Here is a 23,750-nt window from a genome sequence, read left to right as displayed (position 1 = left end):
TTATCCATTTTGAGTTTATTTTTGTATATGGTGTAAGTTGGTGGTCTAGTTTCATTTTCTTGCATATATCTGCCCAATTTTCCCAGCACCATTTATTGAAGAGACTATCTTGGCTCCATTGCATGTTCTTGCCTCCTTTGTCAAATATTAATTGAGCATATTGGTTCGAGCCAATTTCTGGGTTCTCGGGCCACGAAGTTTCAATCGCACTGTACGTGCGTGCCCACACGTGGTATTTTGTGGAAGAGCCACACTCAAGGGGCCAAAGAGCCGCATGTGGCTCACGAGCTGCAGTTTGCCAACCATGGAGCTATGGGGAGATGGATAGGATGTGAGGTTATAGAGGCTGGAGGAGCGGCATACTGTGCAGATGCTTCTGTGTCAACGTAAGGACTTTGGCTTTTATTCTGAGTGTGATGGGGAGCCATGGCAGGGTTTGAGCAGAGCAGCACGAGATTCCACTCAGTATTTCAATAGGATCACTGTGGCTGCACTAAGAGAGCAAGGACAGAGGAGAGCAGATAGTTAGGAGTCTGTGTTTTCATTGTAGGGGATGCAAATTATTTTTCAATTAGATTTTGCTTGTGTGACAGCAAATTTAGTTGTTTTTTTTTTTCATCCTATGCACTAGCTATATGGAAAGAAGTATCTCAGGTGCATAAACAACACCAAGAAGATGACAAGTCAATAATTGTCCATGTATAAACCTGGAAAAGCTGGCAGTGGTTTCTAGGCCTTGGAGCGGCATGGGTGTGATAGTCTAGTTTTCCCTGAATTTCTCAAATACTTTCTTTACTGACATCACTGTTCCTACAGCCCCAACATTGGCCTGGAGGTTTGGCATCAATGAAAATTCTAAAATAGATTAGGCTTGCCCCCAGTCTGTCCCTTCTGTATTTCCCCCCCTCAGGTTTCTCTGGGGAGCAGGCCCTCCTGTTCCCTTCTTCTTCCCTACCATAAATATTTTTCCCAAAACCAAAACAAAAAGCTCCCCAGATATCTGTGGCTTTAGGAAGAATCTGACTAACTCATTCATGTTGAGGTGCAAATGACTGACAAAGGCTTTGGCAAAGTGCTATGTTTCTACCTTTTAACAAGGAAAAAAGCCTTAGGATTGAATTCTCAGGTTCTTGAGGAAGGTATTTTGGAAGGAAATGGTGGTGCAGAGGGAAGGGATGTTCCTGTGTGCCCCTAAAATAATACAGTAAGTTCTCATTTAACATAGTTGGTATTTTCTGTGATTTCAAGTGAACAACATGTAAGAACCATCTATGTATATAAAAGCCGGTCACTATGACGCACACAGGGGAGGCCAACTGGCCCGATTGGGGCCCTGATCACCGCCCCCCCCAACTGCCCATGGCCCCTTCCCCCAGCTGGCCTGGCCTCCAGTCAACTCCCCACCCCAATAGGGGATGGGGCTGGCCGGCCACCCTCCTATGTGCCCCCCCCGCCTTTGCCGGCCAGCCCGATCGACCCCCATTAGGGCGGGCTGGCTGGACCCCACCCGTGCACAAATTTGTGACTGGGCCTCCAGTTTTACCATATAAACAAGAGTTAAGTACCTATGGCATCTCATCAATTTTTCAATGAAAAGATCAATGCTAAAACAAACATATATTCTTCAAGGACCTGCGGCACAGTGTGAATGGTTATCCCACCTTCTCTATGGTTGGCTATAGCTGCATGCCAGCCAACTGTGCTCCTCATCCAGCTCTGGCATCCTATTTGACCACAAGGAATAGAACTGTACTCCCAAGGATTGCTAGGTGTGTTTTTCCATTTCTGACAGTGATTGGTCCTGCGAATGCGGATGGTATGAGCCCTCATGTAGAGTTAGATGATATTTGGGAGCCCAGGTCTTTTACCACCTGACCTAATTTCTCCAGAGAAGGCAGAAGAGCATAGTTAGGAATCAAATGTTATTGGATTCAAGTCCTAGCTCTGCCACTTACCATCTATGTGGTCTTCACAGATTAGTAAGTGACTTACTATCTCTGTGTCTTAGTTTATTCCTCTGTAAAATGGGGATAATAATTGTATCTATGTTATTGGGTTGTTATGAGGTTTAAATGAGATAATGTATGTAGTGAAATCATATCACAGCACCTGGATCACAGTGTAAATGTGATAATTGTTACTATGTTTATCATTTTGATTGTAATTATGATTTTTGTCACCTAGAGCCATTGTGTGTTTGGCTGGCTACAATGCCACAACCCAGGAGATTGCAAGGCCTTCTGAGCTATTGGCAGGAGTCAAAGCATACATCAGTTTCATACAGTCACTGGCCCAGATTTTGGGTGCTGATGTTTCCAGAGTCATCCGCAATGCCCTCCTACAGCAGACACAGCCACTGGACTCATGTGGGGAGCAGACTATCACCACTCTCTACACAAACTGGTCAGTGTTGCTCATCCTCTCTCTGCCTTACCTCTTTGTTACACTTTTTCCTTACAGCAGGACTCGGATCCAAGTATTTTAGCTCCTAGGGTCACAAGCCCTCAAATGAAACCTTGTTTCTGTTTGACGACTGAGGGTGAGGCAGCCCAGATTCCCTTCTGTCCACCACGAGGTTTCTTTCTAATCTTCCATGTAACATCCACCGACCTACTCTGTAACAGTTGGGCCTTTTCCTGTTAATTTCCAGTTCCTGACCTTCCTTTTCTGGATTCTGTTTTAATTTCAAATGATCTTTCGTCCTCTTTCTGAAGTTCTCTTGTTACTCTTTTCACCCAACTTCTTCCTCTGAAAACCATTCTAACATTATCTCTCTGGAACACTAGCTTTTCAATCCCAGATATGACCATTTCCCTAGTGGGTTGCTCTTAACAGGGAGGGGGCCTCCTCCCCAAAACCAGAGGTAGGAGCCAAATGTCCTTTGAGATTTAAGGTTAGAAAGGAGCTGGATTTCTACCTCCCCAAGCCACTGGGTGGCGCTCTTAATCCAGTGTCAGCTCAGCAATAAGGCTGGAAAGAACGCTTTGAGTAGGGGGAAAGACAGACTAGGTTTGCAAATACAAATGCCAACAAGGACCCAGGAGGGAAGGGACCTGGGTGTTGTGGGTTAGGTGAGAACTCTGGGTAGTTGGGGAAGGCCTGCCTCTCTAAAGGGGGCAGTGGCCACTTAGCTCCTCCTGCTCGCTGCCCAACTGCTAGTAAATCCTTATTTTTAATGTGACATCATCAGTTTCAAACTTCTGAACAACTAGTTTAAATTTTAAAAACAGTTCACGTTTAGTGAGTGAGTTTGGTCCACCGTGGTTAGCTTGAGACATAAACCCAGAGCTAGTGCCTGGATGAGTGGCATGGGTTGTCCAGGCCCTCCTCTGCTGACAATGGCTGGAGGCCTTCTCAGCTTACTCTGAGGTCAGGAGGGTATATTTGGAGACTAGATGACTCATGTTCCTGGGGCTTTTCTCTGTCCAGGCGCTTTGACTTGAGATCCACTTCCAAGATCCTAGGTTTTCAGTCCAACATTCTCACTGGAGAGACTGAAGCTAAGTATATTTCAGAGGAGCCCAATTAGTAGGAACTTTTTTCTTGTCATCTTGGGCTTGCCTTACCTGACAGAGGAAGGCCAAAGGTGAGGGGAGTGCAGGGGCTGGAAAAGAGCAGGGGCTGAGGGAGGGGAGTGCATTTGATAGCCCTGCAGATTAGAGGCACGGTGGAATTACATTACTGCTAGTTGTTTTTGCACCAATGGTTTGGGATGTTAATTAGGGTGTTTTACATCTTCTTTGAATCTCTTCTCTCCACCCCAGCCTTTGGTGGAGTTTCTGTTCCGGAGCCCAGTGGTAGTGGTAGGGAGCAATGGTAGGGAGAAGGGACTGAACACTAATTTTTGTGCTTTCTTTGCCAACCCTTTAGGTACCTAGAAAGTCTGCTTAGACAGGCAAGCAGTGGGACCATCATTCTCTCCCCAGCCATGCAGGCCTTCGTCAGCCTCCCCAGAGAGGAGGAGCAACACTTCAGCGCAGAGGAGTTCTCTGACATCTCTGGTAAGCCCAGGCCTAGTTGCCTCTTCTAGGAGCTGAGTCTTTCCCCTCAATACAGTATCTCAGCCTATGGGCCTTATCTAAATTCTCTCATCTTCCCAGAAGCTCATTCTAAACTCTCAGCATCTCTGCTAAATTCCACTTAAGGGGCAATAAAAAAGATTCTAAGCAAGACCCAGAATTGAGGAGTGGCCTGGGGGTTGAAGGTGGAGAGGGAAAATGAGGGGAGACCCGGCCAGAATGGCTCAGTGGTTGAGCATTGACCTATGCACCAGGAGGTCACGGTTTGATTCCTGGTCAGGGCACATGCCTGGGTTGTGGGCTCCATCCCCAGTGTGGGGTGTGCAGGAGGCAGCCGATCAATGATTCTTTCTCATCATTTATGTTTCTATCTCTCTCTCCCTCTCTCTACCTCTCTGAAATCAATAAAAATATATTAAAAAGAGGGGAAAAAGAAAAAGGAAAAAAGTAAATGAGGGGAGTTGGGAATGGGGCAGGGGTACTCCAGTCCCTGAAAGGATTTATTTTTTGAAGGGTAGTAAATAGTTATTTTTCCATCTTCCCAAAGAATAAAATAGTAGGACATACATATAATGAAGAGTAAAAGATAAATGTAAGGAGGATATTCTCATGCTTGGAATTATTATTATTATTATTTTTAATATATTTTTATTGATTTCAGAGAGGAAGGGAGAAAGAGAGAGAAACATCAATGATAAGAGAGGGTCAGCCCTAACCGGTTTGGCTCAGTGGATAGAGCGTCGGCCTGCGGACTGAAAGGTCCCAGGTTCGATTCCGGTCAAGGGCATGTACTTTGGTTGCGGGCACATCCCCAGTAGGGAGTGAATTTATCGGCTGCCTCCTGCAAGCCCCCTATTGTTTGAGCTCACAACCCAAGCATGTGCCTTTGACCAGAATTTTGAGTGTGGCTCTTCCACAAAATACCGCATGCGGGCGGGCATGTACAGTGCGATTGAAACATCGTGGCCCATGCACAGAGATACTGTATTGAGGGGAAAGAAGAGCCACACTCAAGGGGCCAAAGAGCCGCATGTGGCTCGCGAGCCGCAGTTTGCCGACCACTGAGCTAGGGTATGCTTGGAATTATTAAACACTGATCTAATGTTAAGGTATCTTCTTTCTTAGGGATAAATTTTAGAGTCTTAAAATGAGTGCTTAGATTATTGATGTTTAATAATGATGATGAAATAATGGGTGGCATTTATTGTGGGCTAAGTTGTCAGTGTTCTTGTGTATAAACTCATATAATTCTCACAAGAGCCTTCAGGTAGATATTCTTATCACCCTCATCTTACAGATGAGGACACTGAGACGCAGAGAGGTTAAGGAGCTTGCCACAAGTCACACATTCATAAATGGTAGAACTGGAATTTCAACTCAAGGCATCAGAACCTGGGTGCTTAATCACTATATAGTGCTGCTTCCCAGTGTATAGAAGTACTTTTGTGTCTCAAGGGGAGCCAGGTAATGAGTGTGTAGTGAATGAGTTGGGAAGTCATTCTCTTTTTAAAGAGGTCTTTGAGCCATACAGATCCTTTTTCATAGATTTGTTTTACTGACTGATGGATGAACTCTTCTTCCTCTCACCTCCATAAAAATCACAGCTCCTGCATGGTACCTGGTATAGGTAGGAGATGTTTCAGTGACCTGCCCTTTCCATTCTTCCCCTTCCTTAGGGATGTTATCAGAGTCAGAGTAGCAGTTCTGTTTTTCCAGCTCTGCCTTCTTCCTATGCTCATTCTGACTCCATCCATACTCTTCATCTGCTGGAGACTTCAGGTGTCCCCTTCTCATCAACTCCACCCACAAACTGTAGGCAGCATCTAAAATCAGCTTTAGGTCTTGCTGACAACTGACAAGCAGCAGGAGATAATGCCGATTCCCCAATCTGCCACCCCCACCCCAATTTCCCTGAGTTACCATGGTAATGGGACAATGCTACTCCAAAAATAGATAGATGGAAAGAGGAGGATGCCCTAAGGTTACTAGCCTGAAGTAGAAGAGACTAGAGTAAGGAGGTTTGGCAGATCCAATCTGTCTCCATCTGCTCCAGAGAAGACAATTCAGCCCCTTTCCCTTTTGTCAACCATTTTAGCATTATCTAAGTTGACTGGTTAGGAAATCCTTTTCTAGTTCTCAACTTAATCTTCCTACTGTAAATATGTGACTCTAGAAATGTATTTGCTCTGGACAAGGCTCTGTGTCAGCTGCTGTGACCAGTTCCATGTCCTCAATCATTGACCTCAGTCAGGAGGTCAACCGGTCCTGCTTTCAAGACTGGGGTGTGGAGCCTTGATTTTCTTTTTCTTCTGAAATTGTATTAACTATCTATTAAACTCACTTTTTTTTTCCTACTGGTCTCTTGTTACTTCTGGTCTTTTATAGTTTTCTTTGCTGGGATAGTCCACACCCAAAGGCTATCACAACTAGAGCTCCTCCCTATCTGAATTTGTCATTGGTGTTTCTAACATGGGATTTCCCAGGTAGCTTTCTTTGATTAACAAAGAGCCAAAAGCAGGCTGGGTAGGGAGGGATAAAGCATTGGGGCAGACTAGAGGAAGAAGGATTTTGAGGGAAAAACAGTTGGAACTCGGGATATATGTTGATTATGAAAAAAGAAAAGGTAGCTTAAGAATTGGAAAACTTGGACAGTGAGGTGTTAATTAAGGGAAGTAGAGGGAGGAACATAGAAAAAGCCAAACCTTAGGTAAGGAACTAGTTGTGGTATCTGCTGGGACACAGGAAGGGGCAATAAGGCAATGTGCTAGGTTTCTAGTACCAGCTCTTGATTTGGTTAAGTGACCTTGGACACCACTTAACCCCACCTTGTTTGTTAAATACTTACCTCAGAGAGCTGCTAATAATGATCAGAAAAGCCCTTATTTCTATATATCTTTATCGTGTTCTAAGGTTTTTATACTGTTTCTTATTATAAATTTATCTTATTTGTTCTAGTATCAACTTTATTATTATTAGGGTAGATATTATTTTCTTCATTGTACAGAAAAGTAAACTGAAGCTCAGAGAGGGTCAATGACCTGTTTAAGGCCTTACATCTAGTAAAGCTACAACAACTGGTCCAGCAAGAGTGAAATCCAGGTACCACATAAAGGACTTGAGAAAGTATAGATTCTTATAAGAATGTAAAGTAAATAGTTATCATTTGTGGTAAGTCTTGGTGTGAGTACCAATGGGAAGAGGGTAAATTGTCCCACAGGCAGGCCAGATCTGTCACATTAATGCAGGATATCAGGTCACTTTTGCTCCTCAACTTCCTACTTCCTTTCCTTGCTGAAAACATTTTAAATGTTCAAATTGCCCTATAGCTGTTATTCAAATGCTCCAGGGCCCTCAGAGCCTCACCTGGGACCTCTGAAACTCTTTTCCAGAGATGCGGGCCTTGGCTGAACTCTTGGGCCCCTATGGCATGAAGTTCCTGAGTGAAAACCTGATGTGGCATGTGACCTCGCAGATTGTGGAGCTGAAGGTACTGTGGAAGTACACCCGGGTGAAAAGTTTAGCCACAGTGGAAGTGGGTCAGGAGTAGGAGACTGGGGGGAAAATGTACCATGGCTCTTGCCTTTTCCTTAATGTTTAATGTTTAATGCTTAATGTTTCTGTGTCCCCACTGCAGAAGCTAGTGGTGGAAAACATGGATGTACTTGTTCAGATCAGATCTAACTTTAGCAAGGCGGACTTGATGGCTTCTCTGCTGCCCCAGCTGACCGGTGAGCACCTCCCCTAAAGGGAAAAGGAATTGTGGGAAAAGCATTGTGGATGACAGGGGTTTTGGGGGATCTGGGGCTAGCTTGGTTTGAAGAAGCAAAACCATCACTATTCTTCTGTGTTCTCTTCTCTAACACTCTTCTTTCCCCTCAGGGGCTGATAATGTGCTGAAGCGCATGACCATCATTGGAGTTATTCTCAGTTTTCGGGCCATGGCCCAAGAGGGACTTCGGGAGGTGTGTTGGGGGAGTGAGGGCTGCCACAGAATCCCAGACACCTCCGTGGGGAGGGCTTGTATGAGAAGTTGTGGAAAGGGTTGGTGAGCATTGAGGAGAAAGGAGCTTACTTTGGTAGAGGCCCTGGAAGATCTCTAGGGATAGATGAGTTGAGGAAACCTAGAGGCATGAGGGGAGGGTGGGGAGTTTGTTTAAGCTGATGTTCTTATTTAAGCTGAGACACCCCCCCCCTTTTGTTTGTTTTCACCTGTTTTTGAAGGCACTGGACACTGTCTGTTAATTCCTCTATGTTCTCTTTCCTCCAGGTTTTCTCCTCCCACTGCCCATTCCTTATGGGTCCCATCGAGTGCCTGAAAGAGTTCGTCACTCCAGACACAGACATCAAGGTAGAGTGGAGTACAAAGTGGACTCCAGTGGGGAGATATGTTATTGAAAAAGGATGTAGCTAGGATCTTATAAGGGAGAGAGGGCTCTGAGGAAATACTGTAGAGAGATGAGCCAGGAGTTGAATAGGAAAACACTGGGGGAGATTTTATGAATAGAGAGAGGGGCATTGGTCAGACAAATATTCTTGGAGAGAGAGGGCAGAGCTGGGGAGGCATGTGGGGATGGAGAGAAGTGGGAGCCTGTTGAGGCTGGGGAAACATTATAGGAGGGAGGGGGGTATGCTCTAAGACAATACCTGTAGGTTTTCACTTAAGATGTGCACACAAGTTCTCTCTTTAGTCAGGAGCTTAGGTACTTCTTATAAAAAGATTTGTTCCTTTCATTTCCACCCACCCTGCCTGCTGTCAGAGTTTCCTTTCTTTTTCTGGCCTATTTTTCCTACTAGTTTCGAAACTTTCTGGTTCCTCTATCTGTGTCACTTGCCTCAGGCCCCATTCTGCACTACAGAGATGGAGAAAGAAAGAGGGGCTTAGGAGACACCCCAAGTTAAACATTCCTCCCCGCTCCCCTCCTCTCCTTGCATTATCTTGTCTTCTGAATCACTTGGAACAAACAAGCATTTTATGCAGGAAATACAGCTGAAGGTTGGGAACAAAGGCCTTCAAAACACATAGGGCAGGCTATTCTCTTGTTGATTCCTTTAAGGGAGGGAGATCTGTGCTAAGAGGAAATTGGTCAACAGGAAGAATTAAAGTTAGATGTTAAGAAAAACATCCTTACCTCTAGGTCAAAATAGTTGGAAAATACCCCTCTCTGTCTGTGTAAAATCAGGTAAGGGTCAAATGGTCATGGGGACCGTTAGAGGGCGATGTTTCGCTGGATGGCTGCGTGTTTTGACCAGTCTTTGATTTTATGGCGAGCCTGGATTTCTGGCAGCTGCTGATGTTGGGACCAAATGCTCTAGCCTGTCAGGAGCTTGTCTAGGTGATATCTCCTAGGAAGCCCTGAGCTTTGGGCTCTACCTAATTGTGAAAATAAGCAGGTAGAGGTGGAGAGGGGAGAACCTGTCCATCAGAGATTCTGCTACTGCCTCAGGGGGTAAAAAGATTAGAAGAGAAAATAAGACCCCTTCAATCATCCCTTTCTTCATCCAGAAAACCACACGTCATGGATCAGGTCCCTGATCTCAGGCCATGGTTGTCATAAGCAGGATCATCTAGTTAGTAGGGAATTTAAAGGACAAAGCAGAATGTAGCTAAGGTTTGCCTTCTGTGTCGAGTACCATAAGCAAAGTGTGTGTATATTGTTGTTTGTGGGGTTCTTTGCATACGATACTCTACTTGGTTGTCTACAATTATCCTTGTTCTCTCAGAACTTTTAAAGGTTTCTTTTTTTTTTTCAATGTCAAGAGGGGTATAAATACTTGGTGTGGGAGTGGAGGGTTTGGGACTAGATCCTGGGAACTTGATTCTAAATACATTGAAGGATTCGGGTATCAATCAATAAATATTAATTGAGTGCATTCTGTGTGCTTAGCATTGTGTTAAAAATTAGAGAGGATAAAAAGAAATGTTCCTCGCTTTGAGATAAAGGAAGAAGGGAAAGGAATAATTTTTATTAGTTTATTTGTGACTCCGTCAGTCCCTAGGGTAGATAGAGACTTTACACGTGTTGTCTAATTTATTCTTCACAAGAATTCTGAGGTGAGTACTATTACCCCAGTCTTATAGATGAGAAAACTAAGGCTCAAAGAGGTTAAGTAACTTTTAGCTAAGATCACACATTTAGTAAGTTTAGAATTTGAACCAGATCTTCTTACTCCAAAGCCTTTTTTCTCTCTTCTCCATGCCATAAAGTTTTAAAAAGAATTATAATCTAGTTGGTGAGATAAGTCATGTTTCACCTCCTATCTGAAAAGACAACTGAAATTACCAGGTGGTGTGTATGACCAGGGCTAAGTCACTGGTAACAATTTAAGGAGGGAGACATGCATTTGGGCTGAAGTAATCAGGGAGACCTTCACAGTGAATATGAGATTTGAGTTAAGCCTCAAGGAATGGGTGTCACCTAGATATAAGTAGAGGAGGGGAAAGGACACTGTGGAAGAGGGAAGCATATGAACCAAAGTATGGAAGTAAGGAAGTAAATTGTAGTTTGGAAAGTGAATAAATTACCCTTGCTATATTGACTGTAGGAAGTGTTTGGGGAAATAAGGTTGTCAACATAGGAAACATTCAAACCTGTAAAGAATTTTTGTGAGCTTCTTTGAGCCAACCTGTTGACAAATGCCAGGAAGCAGACTCTCAACGGATTGAGATGATGCTCCCGAAAATGGCAGTTTTGCACCTTGTTTTATATATTACAATCAAAAGAGAAGACGTAACGGGTTACATGAAATCCATTGGTGATAGATTATGGAGGTGGGAGAAAGCAAAGCAGAGAGACCTCTGGGTTGTATAAAAAGTAAAATGAGCCCTAACTGGTTTGGCTCAGTGGATAGAGTGTTGGCCTGCTGACTGAAGGATCCCAGGTTTGATTCCAGTCAAGGGCATGGACCTTGGTTTCGGGCACATCCCCATTGGGGAGTGTGCAGGAGGCAGCTGAATCAATGTTTCTCTCTCATCGATGTTTCTAACTATCTCTCTCCCTTCCTCTCTGTAAAAAATAAATAAAATATATTTTTAAAAAAGTAAAATGATAGACACAAGCGTCTTTTACTTAGGTAGGTGCAGGATAGTTAACTGTAAACAATTAACTCAATAACAATGAAGGGATCTGTGGTCCCCACAGAGCAGTGCCTCTGCTTTGAGGGGTTCAGAAAAAGAAAAATTACTTTGACATTATAAAATGACATGTTATTGTAGAAGCAAAAGACAATAGACAGGCTCAGGTAAGGTAAAGATTGACCTTTGTCAGGGACGATACCTACCTAGGACATGACTACTCACTATAAACTGCTTTTAGTTAAAAAAGTTTTAAAATTTAAAAAAATTTTTAAAAATTGATTTCAGAGAGGAAGGAAGAAGGAGAGAGAGATAGAAACATCAATGATGAGAGAGAACCATTAATTGGCTGCCTCCTGCATGGCCTACACTAGGGATCAAGCCCTCAAGCCGGGCATGTGCCCTGACTGGAAATCGAACTGTGACCTCATAGGTCAACGCCCAACCACTGAGACACGCTGGCTGGGCTAAAAAAGTTTCAATTTCCAGACCATCCTTTGTGTTGACTAGTTCTTTAGGTCTTTGAATTTGCAAGGCCATCATGTAGCCTGTCTCTTGAATAGTCAGGTTAGCATGTGACTCCTTTTTGTCCACAAGGTCAAGACAGTAAATTTGTACTATGGCATATGTGAATGACAAGCTAAAACATTTGGGTTCCCCACCCCCATAAGTTAGAGCTATGAAGGAATACCTAGAAAAGGTGATAGTACACCAAAAGTTTAAAACCTGTCATCTAGGAATCCTGACTTTCTGTAGCTTTTGCCAAGCACTTCTCTCCTGGGAATTGTCTCCAGAATGTTGTTTTCTTCTCTACCAGGTGACCCTGAGTATCTTTGAGCTGGCATCTGCTGCAGGAGTGGGCTGTGACATCGACCCAGCTCTGGTGGCTGCCATTGCTAATCTGAAAGCTGGTAAAATTGGGGAAAGGGAGGGCTTGGGCCATATTTTGGGGTGGGAAAATGCCAATGTCAAAGCAGCCTTTTGTTTGGGATTGTGAATTCAGAGAATATAAACTGGTAACTAAGAAAAGACTTAAAGTGTGGTCCCTAATTCCCACAAAATATTTACACAGGCAATTTGGATTTCTAGTTAGAATCCAATCAATTGACTTGTCAATCAGCTAAAAAGTATTGAGAGTCTGTTTGATGCTTAGCAAGTGCTCAAAGGAATTTATAATCTGGTTGGGGAAATAAGATGAATGCAAATGAAATGAGAGAACAGTACACAGTAGTACATAATTTCATGCTGAGTTGTGTGGTATAGCATCTAGTTCCCCAGAGTGATCTTGTTCTCTCCCCTCCCATAAAATCACCATGACACTGCTCACTTCTTCCCCAGGTCTCCCACTTGTCTCTCATATTTTCCATTACACATTTCCTGTGATTAGCACATTTATACTTATACACACTCAGGATCAAGGGACTGGTTTTAAGCCCTTTTAAAATTTCTAGATTGGTCCTCCTTCTCTCCTGGTTTTGATGAGACTCTTGTCTTTACTTCCTGCCTCTTGACCTCATCACAGGTGATAGAGTGTCCCCAGACTGCTTGTCAGCAGAGCCTTTTGCTAAGAGCTTTGTTCAGTCACCAGAGGAAGCCTCCAAGGACTTAGGCCCCTCATTATAAGTGGAGGCTAATCCTGTCCCCTTCAGCAATAAATGACCTGCCAATAGTGCTTTATAAAGCAGTGGTCACCAGCCGGTGGTCTGTGGACCACTGGTGGTCTGTGAGGTCCGAAAGGTTGGTGACTACTTTTATAAAGTACTGGAGGCCCAGTGCACGAATTTGTGCACTGTTATAAAGTACTAGAGGCCGGGTGCACAGATTTGTGCACCAGTGGGGTCCCTTGGCCTGGCCTGTGCCCTCTTGCAATCTGGGACACCTCGGAGGATGTCGGACTGCTAGTTTTGGCCCTATCCCCACAGGCACTGGGCCTCTAGTATGCATACAAGATCTTTGGTTAATCTCTCGACACTCTTCCCCCAACCCCCTTCCCTCTGAGATTCATCAGTCTGTTTCATGTTTTCATGCTTGTGTGTTGAGTGTCTGCCCCCTGGTAGTCAGTGCACATCATAGCTACCAGTCAAATGGTCGAACGGTTGAATGGTTGCTTAGGCTTTTATATATATAGATGTTCATAGATATTTCTTATGTGATCCTCAGTAACTCTGTGAAGCAGAACCCCTGTAGAGGAATCAGGAATCCTGATGGCCGACCTTACTTCTACTCTTTTCCTTCTTGCCAGATACTTCATCCCTTGAAGAAGAATATAAGGTGGCCTGCCTGCTCTTGATCTTTCTTGCAGTTTCCCTCCCACTCCTTGCCACAGACCCTTCTTCCTTCTATAGCATCGAGAAGGATGGTAAGTAAGGAGTAGGGTTGAGGAACCAGTGCTGTTTAAGTTACTGTCCTGGGGCAGGGAGATGAGATGGAGATAGGTATCTATCTGGAAAATACAGACTTCTGGCCCAGGTGTAAAGTTCTATTTCAAAAAGTACTTGAGAATGGACTATCCATAAAAGTCAATTCCAGTGAAACTTCATAGGAATATCCTTCTCCTAATCTGCAGATGCCTCCTATAGGTGTTACATAGGGGTGACCCAGACTGAAAAAATGAAAACGTCTCAGTTGGTCAGCCTGGGGTGACTCACTTTGTTAATTGCTTCTGTTTTTCTCCCCCTCTATCAATAATAACCTAGGTTACAACAACAATATTCACTGCTTGACCAAAGCCATCATCCAGGTGTCTGCTGCACTCTTCACACTCTACAACAAGAACATTGAAACTCACCTCAAGGAATTTCTGGTGGTGAGTGGGTCAGGTGATAAGGAATGGAAGGTTGCAAAGTCTGGTGAGAATTAGTTTGACTTAAATCCATAGATGGTTATTGTTGAGCAGGCTTTGGAGTCTAACCTCCCATCTAATTCATTCAGTAAATAGAGGCCACTTTGTGAAAGTTCCCTAACAGCTAGTGTTTCAGCCTCTGCCCAAATGCTTGCAAAGAGCATCGGTCTAAGAGTCAGAAAAATCTAAGTTCAGGTTCTGGATCTGCCAGTAAGAAGTTGTATGACCTCTGAAGAGCCAAACTTTTGGGGCCTCAGTCTTTTCACTTATTAAATAGGGCAGACAGTTAAACTAAATCCACCATTCACTACCTTATCATTAGGATCCTGAGGAGCTTGTTCAAATACAGATTCCTAACCCTTATACCAGTTCTACTGAATTAGAATATCCCAGGGTGAGTCCAGATCTCTGTTTTTATTTTTTATTTCTCTCTCTCTTTTTAATAAAAAATATTCTTTTATTGATTTCAGCAAGAAAGGGAGAGGGAGAAAGGGATAGAAACATCAATGAAGAGAGAGATCATTGATGGCTGCCTCCTGCACACTTCCCTACTGGGGATTGAGCCCGCAACTGGGCATATGCCCTGACCAGGAATCGAACTGTGACCTCCTGGTTCATAGGTTGATGCTCACCTACTGCCACACCAGCCAGGCCAGGTCTCTGTTTTTAATAAAATCTCCAGGAGATCTGAAGCACAATAAGGTTGGAGAGACACTGAGTTTTTTAAGGCCCTTTCCAACTCTAATACTGACAAAAGGACAAACCTTTTTCAAATTCTCAAACTTTATCATAAATCAGAACCACCTAGAAAATTTCTGAATTAGTGAATTAGAGGCAGGGCTGGAAAATTAGCATTTTCAATAAGTTGCCAGGTTATGTTGATGCTGCTTATCCTGGGATTTCACTTTGAGAACCACTGGTCTAGATTATTACTAGGGTCTGGGGTTTACAACCTTAGGCTATGTCCAATTTATTAAAAAAAATTGTTTTAAAACAAATTTTATCCAAAGTTAGACTCTCTATAACTATCACCATTGATCTTAGCTTTGCCTCTGGAAAAACATGGAATAAGTATAATCTCTTTCCATTATTAAAAAGGTCTGGAATTTTCTATTCTAAACCCTTCATGGAGGAATCACATCCATACACTTCTGATACATGGTCCATTACCCACCGTCTCCTTGAGCATTCTTAGCAATAGGGAGCTTATTCATTTACAAAACATGGTCCTGACTTAAGAATCAGGGCCTCATCTGCCTCTTTTCAGGAGGAAACACAGTAGGTCATATTCTCTTAGGAATCATACCGTTGTCTTAAGAAGTATATGTCAGGGACTTGGAAGCTTAGTGAGTGAGTCTCTATTTAAACTGAAACAGCCAGTCTGACAGATGGACTCTGAGCATATCTATACTAATAAAAGGGTAGTATGCTAATTAAATCAGATGTATTCCGGACAACCATCCGGACGTCCTTCCAGACAAAGCCGCATGGACTGCCTGAGGCTCAGGCAAGCCACGGGTGGTGGCTGCCACTGCCCAGGGATGGCCTGAGGCTCAGGAAAGCCAGGGATGGTGGCTGCCCAGCCGCCCAGGGCCTGCCTGAGGCTTCGGCAAACCAGGGATGGGCGCCCAGCCGCCCAGGGCCGGTCCGAGGCTCAGGCAAGCCTCCAATGGTGGCTGTCCAGCAGCCCAAGGCTCAGTTAGGGGGTGATCAGGCTGGCAGGGGAGCAGTTAGGGGTGATTAGGCCCGCAGGGGAGCCGTTAGGGGCATCAGGCTGGCAGGCAGAGGTGGTTAGGGGTGATCAGGTAGACAGGTAGGTAAGTGGTTAGGACCCAGTGGTCCTGGATTAGGGTGCAGGCCGGGCTGAGGGACGCCCCTCCATGCATGAATTTCGTGCACCAGACCTCTAGTTATATATATAAAGAGGACTTACACCAGATCTCTACGTTTCCCTTTTACCCTTTTTGTTTGCTAAATGCAGGAAATCTGAGTCTGGGATACAATTAATCATGTTTATCCCCCCTCCCCACCTCTTTGACTTGCTGGGGACCCAGAGGTGAATGGAGAGGACGGATATTCAGGAGTCGACAGGAGGAGAATAACAAGCGGACTGTGTCTGAATCAGAGGCCAGGCTCTGTCTCTAGTCTGGTGGGGAGTCAGCTGTAAACAGCCGATGACAGTGGTGTCTGGAGGCTGCCTAGGAAAAGAGATGAATCTCCTTGCATACAGCTTTACCTGCCTTTGTTCTAGGTTCTTCCCTCCCCCTTGCCTCTCTCCCCCAGACTCCCTCCTGTTGTCCACACTGGCTGGCTTACATGCCACGTGCATCTCTAAAACCTAGGGAATTTGCCGCTTTTCCACCCTGAGATTCCAGGAACATTCCAGCCCTTCTTAACTTTTCTCCTTGATCTTTTCACTTCCTGTAGCCTGAGGCTGTCCTACTCTGACCTCCATAAAAAACTGCTTCCCTTACAAACTCTTTCCTTACAGGTGGCTTCCGTCAGCCTCCTGCAGCTGGGCCAGGAGACTGACAAGATTAAAACCAGAAATCGGGAATCCATTTCTCTGCTCATGCGCTTGGTATGTATCTGGTTTAAGTTGCTCTGGTGAAAGAGAGAGGAGAGCTAGAGGGTCTTTTGGTTCCTGGTATTGTCATCACTCAAAAGCATTAACTAAGAATTTAATTCTGCCTGATCCTCTGGGTCTAGGTTTCATATTCTGATTAACATTCTAGACTTGTCCTGTAATCTCAAGGTAGAGTCTTCAAGGACATCTCTGCAGGACAGGGCCTTCCTGGCCCTTTTTCTGCAATGTTCTCTAGAGTCTGACCTGGTGGGGCAGCTGTGTCCCTCCGCCATAACTACTTTCCCAGTGCACATTTGGCTTTTCTTGACCACTTCCTACCACCTAATTTCTTGTCCTGAAGAGTGAACTGGGGGAGGGGGAGGAGGGCTCTGAGGAGGAAGGGCTCTTAGATGAAAAGCTATAAGGCTAGGAGCCACGGGAGCCTGGCATTAGGCAGCTCCTGCTATCTCTTCTTCTTTCTTCACAAGCTGTGCGCTTTTCCCTGCTTTGGCAGAAAGTTCTGGGAACTCTGACTCAGTTAATTTTTTGAAAATCTTTTCCCCATGATTCTGTTTCCATCCTCAACACACTTACTCATTGTTTTGCTCAAAAAGTCCAATTCTCTAGGTTAATATTGCACTTAGCTGTGGAGGAGGGGTTCCTGCCCTGGGCCCTCCTCTGGCCTATGGGGAGAGGATATGCCCACCTGGAGGTTGAAATATTGACTAGTATACTAGTAGTTTATTTGATTTATTTAGCCATATGGTATGTGGCCTTCCATTTGGACTCTTGGCCCAGGACCACAAATGTTAGGAGCAGGCATACCTGGGACTGCCCCTGGTTTCCTTTAAATATATGGGCACTGAGTGGTATCCATATCTCACTTTCTCCTTCGGCCAAAGGCCTAGGTTGGGCTGATTAAGGATTATGATGGAGAAAAGAATGGACATGAGGGATGTGTGTGGCAGTGTGTATGGTGAGGGGTGAGAGGACAGAGGAGGCAAATGAGGGCAAATGCTAGTATTGTGCTAGAGAGAGCACAATTTTTGGAGCAAGTTAATTAACCGTTGTGAGACTGATTCTTTGTCCATCAAAGTGGACAATAATTTTTATGTTAGAGTGGTTAGTATTCATGAAATAATATATGTGAACGTGCTTAGTATATAATAGATGCTCAAGAAATGTTAGTTCTCTCTCTCTGCTTATCATTTTAGTTTCTGGATGGTTAAGCATGTCTCTTCATTTTCTCAGGCAGTTTTCACCGCTGTAGGGTGGGAGGTGATTCTGTATTGCCACCCAGCCTGACCTCTTCCTTCTGCTTTGCTCCCTCCTCCCCCACCGGCCCCAAAGTGTGAGGAGGCGGCTGCCCCTTGTGGCATTGCAGTGAGGCCTGCAGAGTGGCGGGAACAGAGAGCTAGGTCCTAACCAGGCGCTTTTTATTGGAGAGAGTGACAGAGGGCCTAGCTGCTGCAAAGCAATTTAAATGCAAATGTTTCCACAGAGCAATTGGAAATTACTGAAGGGGAAGGAGCTGTATTCTGATAGAAGAGGCTACTCATGTGGCCCCAAATCCTAGTCTTTCTGTCTTGGCTGTCAAGCCTGGGCAGTGCCCACCCCAGTATTGCCAGCATATTCCTGGGTTTCACAGGGAGAAGAGATGACTCGGTCATAGAATCGTGGAATCTTCGATGTCAGAATGAGGCCAGATCGTGGCAAGTAGTCCAGGCCTTCCAATTCATAGGTGAGGAAACCGAGGACAGGGAGAGAAAGATGACATTCAAGGTCTCCCCCAAGATATACAGGCAGATTTGGGACTACAAGTTTCTTGGCCTTCATTCTAGGGCTGTTTCCACTACTATGAATCTCTTCCAGTCAGGAGCCCGGTTATTTTCTGTGCTTAATGGAGCAAAGAATAGGAAGTCTTGGGCCAGTGAATCCTTCTTGAAGCTGTCACTCATTTCCCTGTACCCGAGGATTGTATCCTGGAATAGAGATCTGATCTCTGTCTGGCTTAAGGTTTCAAAGTCTTGCCTAGCAAAAAATTCTTTCCTTTAGCCAACCTAAGACCAGAGCCACCGTGTTACTGGCAGATTTCCTCCCCTCAGCCTGCAACGTCTGCTCTTCTGGGGCTGTTGTGTGCATTGTGTGTGCGTGTGCTCGAGAATAGCAGGGCCTTACACATGTTAAAGCCTGAAAAGGACTTCAGAGAGAGAAGCATGTTAAAGTAGATATGGTAGGATCTCTTTTCTGAGTGAATTTTCAGGACTTGAAACACCAGCCATATTGGGGAGGCCCCATCTGTGTGAATTGCCAGAGGATATGGGACACTTCTCTCCAGAGTGTGTCTTTTAGTCCCAAACCTCTTGAGGAGAGTACTGAAGGAAAGACATCCTGTTCCTTTCTCAGAGGCAGGGACCCTCCAGCCCAAGGATAAGTTGAACAGCTCTTGGCTAATATGCCCTCCTACCCTTTCTTATCCAGGCATCTTGATCTATCTATCTTTCTGCTTGGCTGTGGGGGCTGCTGGGATTATTACCACAGTACATAAGCTTCTAATTAAACTAATTAATCATGCCTGCTCCTTTATGCAGCATCCTTACTGCACCACAAGCACTGCACTGAGGGAGGGAGGACACTGAGGCCCAGCACAAGAGGACCGTTGGGGATTCTAGGCCCCCCTTTCTTGGCCTGAAACAGCCATTGTTTCTTTCTCTGCCAAGCTTTGTCATGATCACTTTTACTCATCCTTACCTGCAGCTGTGCTGCCCACCTGCCTATGCTTTGGTATCCAGAACAGGAGAGAATGGGCTTTTCTGCCACAAGGGGAGCGTTTCTTTCCTGCCTTCTGTTTCGGAGCCCTTCATATAACCTTGAGGAGGGGGACAAGGGCCATTATAATGGAGGGGAAGGGGCCACATTACTTTCCTAGAGCTGAACCAAGACGGGGAGACAAGGGAGTGTGACTTGGAACCCTGTTCACTGTAACTGGGAGGGCCTCCGAGGGCCCAGGGGACTGAATGACGAGAACAGGTGTCACAGAGGTATGCCCTACCTGAGGTTCTCATCTCTTGGCCTCTTCTCTTCCAGGTGGTAGAGGAGTCCTCCTTTCTGACCCTGGACATGCTGGAGTCCTGTTTCCCTTATGTCCTGCTTCGAAATGCCTATCGGGAGGTTTCTCGAGCCTACCACCTGAGCCGAGTGTTGACCAGTGCCCACTGAAGGGCCCTTTGAACCTGCCTACACCCATGCCATACTGGAAGCTGTGGGCATTTTCTCAAGGGGTGGGGAAATGGGGGGGTCTGGAGCCAGAGCAGATGAGCAGGCATATGGACGAACAGTCTAGGACTGAGAAATCATCGAGAAGTGGGGCAGGCTGGGGGAATGGAGGACAGTTAGTAGGGGCATGGGGCCAAGAGTGTGAATTTTTACAATGAAGAAACGAGTACAAATATATTTCTGTTTCTTGGTGAGTAGAGCTTGAGCTCTGACTGGCATGGGTCTCTCCGACGACCTTCATCACTATTGTAGGATTCTGCGGGCGGACGGAGATGATCAATCATCATATTAAACCATAATGAGCTTATAATCCTCCCACTGGAGCTGCTATTGTCTCCTGCACATTCATTAGGACGATTATCTCCTCTCTTCCTTTCCCAAACGTGTTCAGCAAATATTCAGCCTGTTCTTACTACAAAGTCATAGCAAAGGAACCCCTCTTTTCCTTTGTGGGGTCACTTTTAGGAGTCATAGGTCTCTTCCTCTGCCTCAAGCTCCCCTGCCTACATGGGCAATGAGAGATATTCACTACCCCCAAATTTTTCACCTGCCCCACACACTTTGTGGGTAACAAGTAAGTTCTCCCATCTGCTTAATTTTCACCCCTCCTGACATCACCAAAACCCAGACCAGAGGGTCAGTCTAGGTAGTTCTAGGTCACATGACAAATTGGATCAGAGTCATGTGGTTTCCTTCCTGGACCATTTGGGGTACTCTTCCTCCTATCCGGAGGGACTGATTTAACCCAAATCCCCTTGTCGTCTTGGGTACAGCTGTTGCTCCAGGCAGGGATTTCTCTTCTACATCTTAAATTTCACAGACCTCATTAGGTTATAGAGCCCGTAGAGTGGGTATACTTGAGGGAGTACAACCTGTTTCAACTTAGCCCTTTTCTGCCCTAATTAGAATTTCAAGTGTCACAAAGCCTGGGGCATTCAAGATAGCACTAAACTAGATTTGGTTAACCCCATGGCAGGAAACACTGGCCTCCATTGCATCACTTCTGTGCACCCACTGCCAGGGAGGCTGAGCAACAGATCATAGATGTCACAGGTGTAGAGTGGTTGGAATGGCAAATAATTAACTAGTTGATTAATCAGGGTCGTGTTCAGACTTCCCCGATAAAAGGGAAGCAATTATTGATTTTCAGCAAAACCATCTGGCTTTTATTAAAGCTATTTAATAGCTGTTTTTGGACTTTGTATGCATGTTTGATTTTTATTTCTCGAGACCCAGGCTTAGTCCATACTTTTAAAACTTGGCACCCATAATCAGTACCCCAGTTTTTCTTAGCAACAACTGCCTGCTCTTTAGGATAGAAGCAACAGCGGATCCTGCTTCCTGCCTCAGCAAGTTGTCCTTCCTTGCAGCGGAAAGGACATTATGTTCTAAGGCAGCGGTTCTCTACCTGTGAGTCGCGACCCCTTTGGCGGTCGAACGACCCTTTCACAGGGGTCGCCTAAGACCATCCTGCATATCAGATATTTACATGACGATTCATCACAGTAGCATCATTACAGTTATGAAGTAGAAACGAAAATAATTTTATGGTTGGGTCACAACATGAGGAACAGTATTTAAAGGGCCAGAAGGTTGAGAACCACTGTAGGAGTGATTCAGGGTCAGGCCTACTGAGACGGAGGGCAAAGTTGATGAGGAAGGGAAGGCTCAAAAGTATCTGAACAACCTCTCTTACACACACGTCTCTGCTGGGGTCACCATCTTGAGGAGATGGAGACCCCCTTTTCATCTACATGTGGAACTGCTTACAAGGAGCCTCCCAGAGGACCAAACACAAATTGCCGCAGGGGAAGAGAGGGTAGACATAATATCTTTTATTTTTTAAATTAAAAATTATATTGAGCCCTGCCAGCGTGGCTCAGTGTTGAGCATCAACCTATGTACCAGGAGGTCGCAGTTTGATACCCGGTCAGGGCACACGCCCAGTGGGCGGGGTGGGGGTGGGGGGCACACGCGTTTAGGAGGCAGCCAATCAATTGTTCTCTCTCATCATTGATGTTTCTCTCTCCCTCTCCCTTCCTCTCTGAAATCAATAAAAATATATTTTAAAAAATTACATTGAAATAGTTAATCCAATGAACTAATGCAGAGAGATCTGTGTATCTTTACCAGTTTCCCTCAATGGTAACATTTTTCAAAAACGATAGTATACTATCATAACCAGGAACTTGGCAGTGACACCATCCACTGAGCTTATTCAGACCTCCCCAGCTCTACCCATTTCTCTGTGTGTATGTAGTTCTGTACAGCTGTCTCACGTGTAGGTTCATGTATCCACCACCTCGATCAAGATACGGAACAGATCCAACACCACAAGGATTCCTCATGTTGCTCTTTTATAACAACACCTACTTCCCTCCTGCAGCCTCTTCCCCTTCCCGGACCCCTGGCAACACAAATCTTTTCCCTTTTTGAAAATGTCATTTGTCATATCTGTTTATAAACATATAACTACACATATATTTCCCTACCACATATACTTTTTCAAAGTGTTCTTGCATCCTTATGATATGTCTGCAAGGTAGCAGGGGAGGCTTCCTTATTTCAGGCCGGTAAACAGATTCGGAGATGTTAAGTGACTTAATGAAGGTCGTACATCTAGACCTGGGAGCTGAGTCTGATACTCAGTCCTAGACCTTTTCTCCCTGCCCAGACTGCCTCTTATTCTGGGAAGACTTAGTTGTTAGCATCCAGAGACCCTAGAACAAGCAAACATAGGAGAAGGTTAGGACAAGATCGCCGTAACCTCTGGAAACAAAAGATGAATGCCTAGAGCTAACAGGACCTCTCAGCATTTTAGGCAGTTTGCTTTCCAGAAAGGCCAGGATGGTCTCTGACCCTTTGCAGCCCAGGACACAATCAACTGTGAACTGCTTTCTGCTCTCAGATCCCAGCTTTCTTTGTTCAGGCCTAAAAGGAACGGAGGCATGAGTATCCAGGAGAAATTCTGACCTTGATTGCTTGTCTTGCAGGCAGAGTAGGCTGTAGCCTCAGCGTTTTCATTAGTGCAGTGTTTTCATTACAATCTCCATTAACTTGTTTGCAGCAATGAGAGGGAATTATCCTTCCTACCAGGCCTGTTGGTGAGATGCTTGCAGAGGAGCTCCCGTTCCTTTGGGCATTAAAGACACGATGGTGTTCAGTCCATTGGGCAGGTGAGGGCAGCCTCTAAATGCAGTGGGTCTGCGGCCTTGACAAGGGGGTTTATCTTTGGCACTCTGCCCAGGAGGTAGAGAACAGCTGCGGTTTGAGCTGTACCCGGGAGAGGGAGATCCCAGCTCAAGTCAAGACTTCCTTAACCTTAGGTCCTTATGCCTGTATCAGTTCTTCTCCAACAAAGTTTCACTTTGAGAAGAAGCTGGCACATGGTTGAGATGCACTCACGAGGTTGGGGGGAAGAGTGTTCTTCCAGTCCTCCTCCCCACAGGGCCTCCTGCTCCTCCTAAGTACCTGTCATCAAAGGAGATGAAGATGAATCCCCCCCCGCAGCCCCCACACTTCAAGGAGTTGACAAGCAGTCTCCCTCCCACCTGCACAGGGAGCTGGAGCAGCAGGCCACCTTGCAGGTTGAGGAAGTGAGAAGTTAACTTGAGCTGAGTTTGCAGCTCTGGAGAGATTGAGGAGCAGGCTTTTCTTTTGTCACTTTGGAAGGAGAGGATTGTGAGGGCTCCCCTTGAAATAGCATTCCCGTAGGAGGCAGATCACATCCATCCGTCACCACTGCCAAAATGTCATTTTTGGTCTCTATCAAACTCAAAGCTTGTTGGGAGGGATTGTGGGTTAGGGGAGCGAGGAGGCACGGTCTCTAAGGGGCAGGGGTAGGGGCAGGAACAGTTTGTAAGCGGAAAAGGAGAGAAAGGAGGTTGGGCAGAGGAGCCTGGGAAAAGTGGGGGCAGGGGACAGGAGGAAAAGACAGGGAGAGAAGAATAGCAGGACTTTTAAGCCTATGAATGG

The 23,750-nt window shown here is 45.3% G+C and overlaps 1 protein-coding gene across 1 annotated transcript in view; it reads left to right on the top strand.

Moving 5' to 3' along the window:
* Positions 1–20,972, top strand: part of NCKAP1L (NCK associated protein 1 like) — a 44,861-nt gene extending 23,889 nt beyond the window's left edge. Inside the window, exons 21-31 of the mRNA XM_006756930.2 lie at positions 2,185–2,403; positions 3,871–4,001; positions 7,409–7,506; positions 7,654–7,747; positions 7,899–7,981; positions 8,287–8,367; positions 11,909–12,002; positions 13,334–13,450; positions 13,788–13,897; positions 16,425–16,514; positions 19,587–20,972. Coding sequence (XP_006756993.1) covers positions 2,185–2,403; positions 3,871–4,001; positions 7,409–7,506; positions 7,654–7,747; positions 7,899–7,981; positions 8,287–8,367; positions 11,909–12,002; positions 13,334–13,450; positions 13,788–13,897; positions 16,425–16,514; positions 19,587–19,718 — 1,249 coding nt within the window. The 3' untranslated portion in view covers positions 19,719–20,972. The remainder of the gene's footprint in view (positions 1–2,184; positions 2,404–3,870; positions 4,002–7,408; positions 7,507–7,653; positions 7,748–7,898; positions 7,982–8,286; positions 8,368–11,908; positions 12,003–13,333; positions 13,451–13,787; positions 13,898–16,424; positions 16,515–19,586) is intronic.
* Positions 20,973–23,750: the final 2,778 nt, after the last annotated feature.

The sequence above is a fragment of the Myotis davidii genome, unplaced genomic scaffold, assembly GCF_000327345.1.
Source record: "Myotis davidii unplaced genomic scaffold, ASM32734v1 scaffold233, whole genome shotgun sequence".
Lineage (NCBI taxonomy): Eukaryota > Metazoa > Chordata > Mammalia > Chiroptera > Vespertilionidae > Myotis > Myotis davidii.
This window is presented reverse-complemented; position numbering and strand designations above follow the sequence as displayed.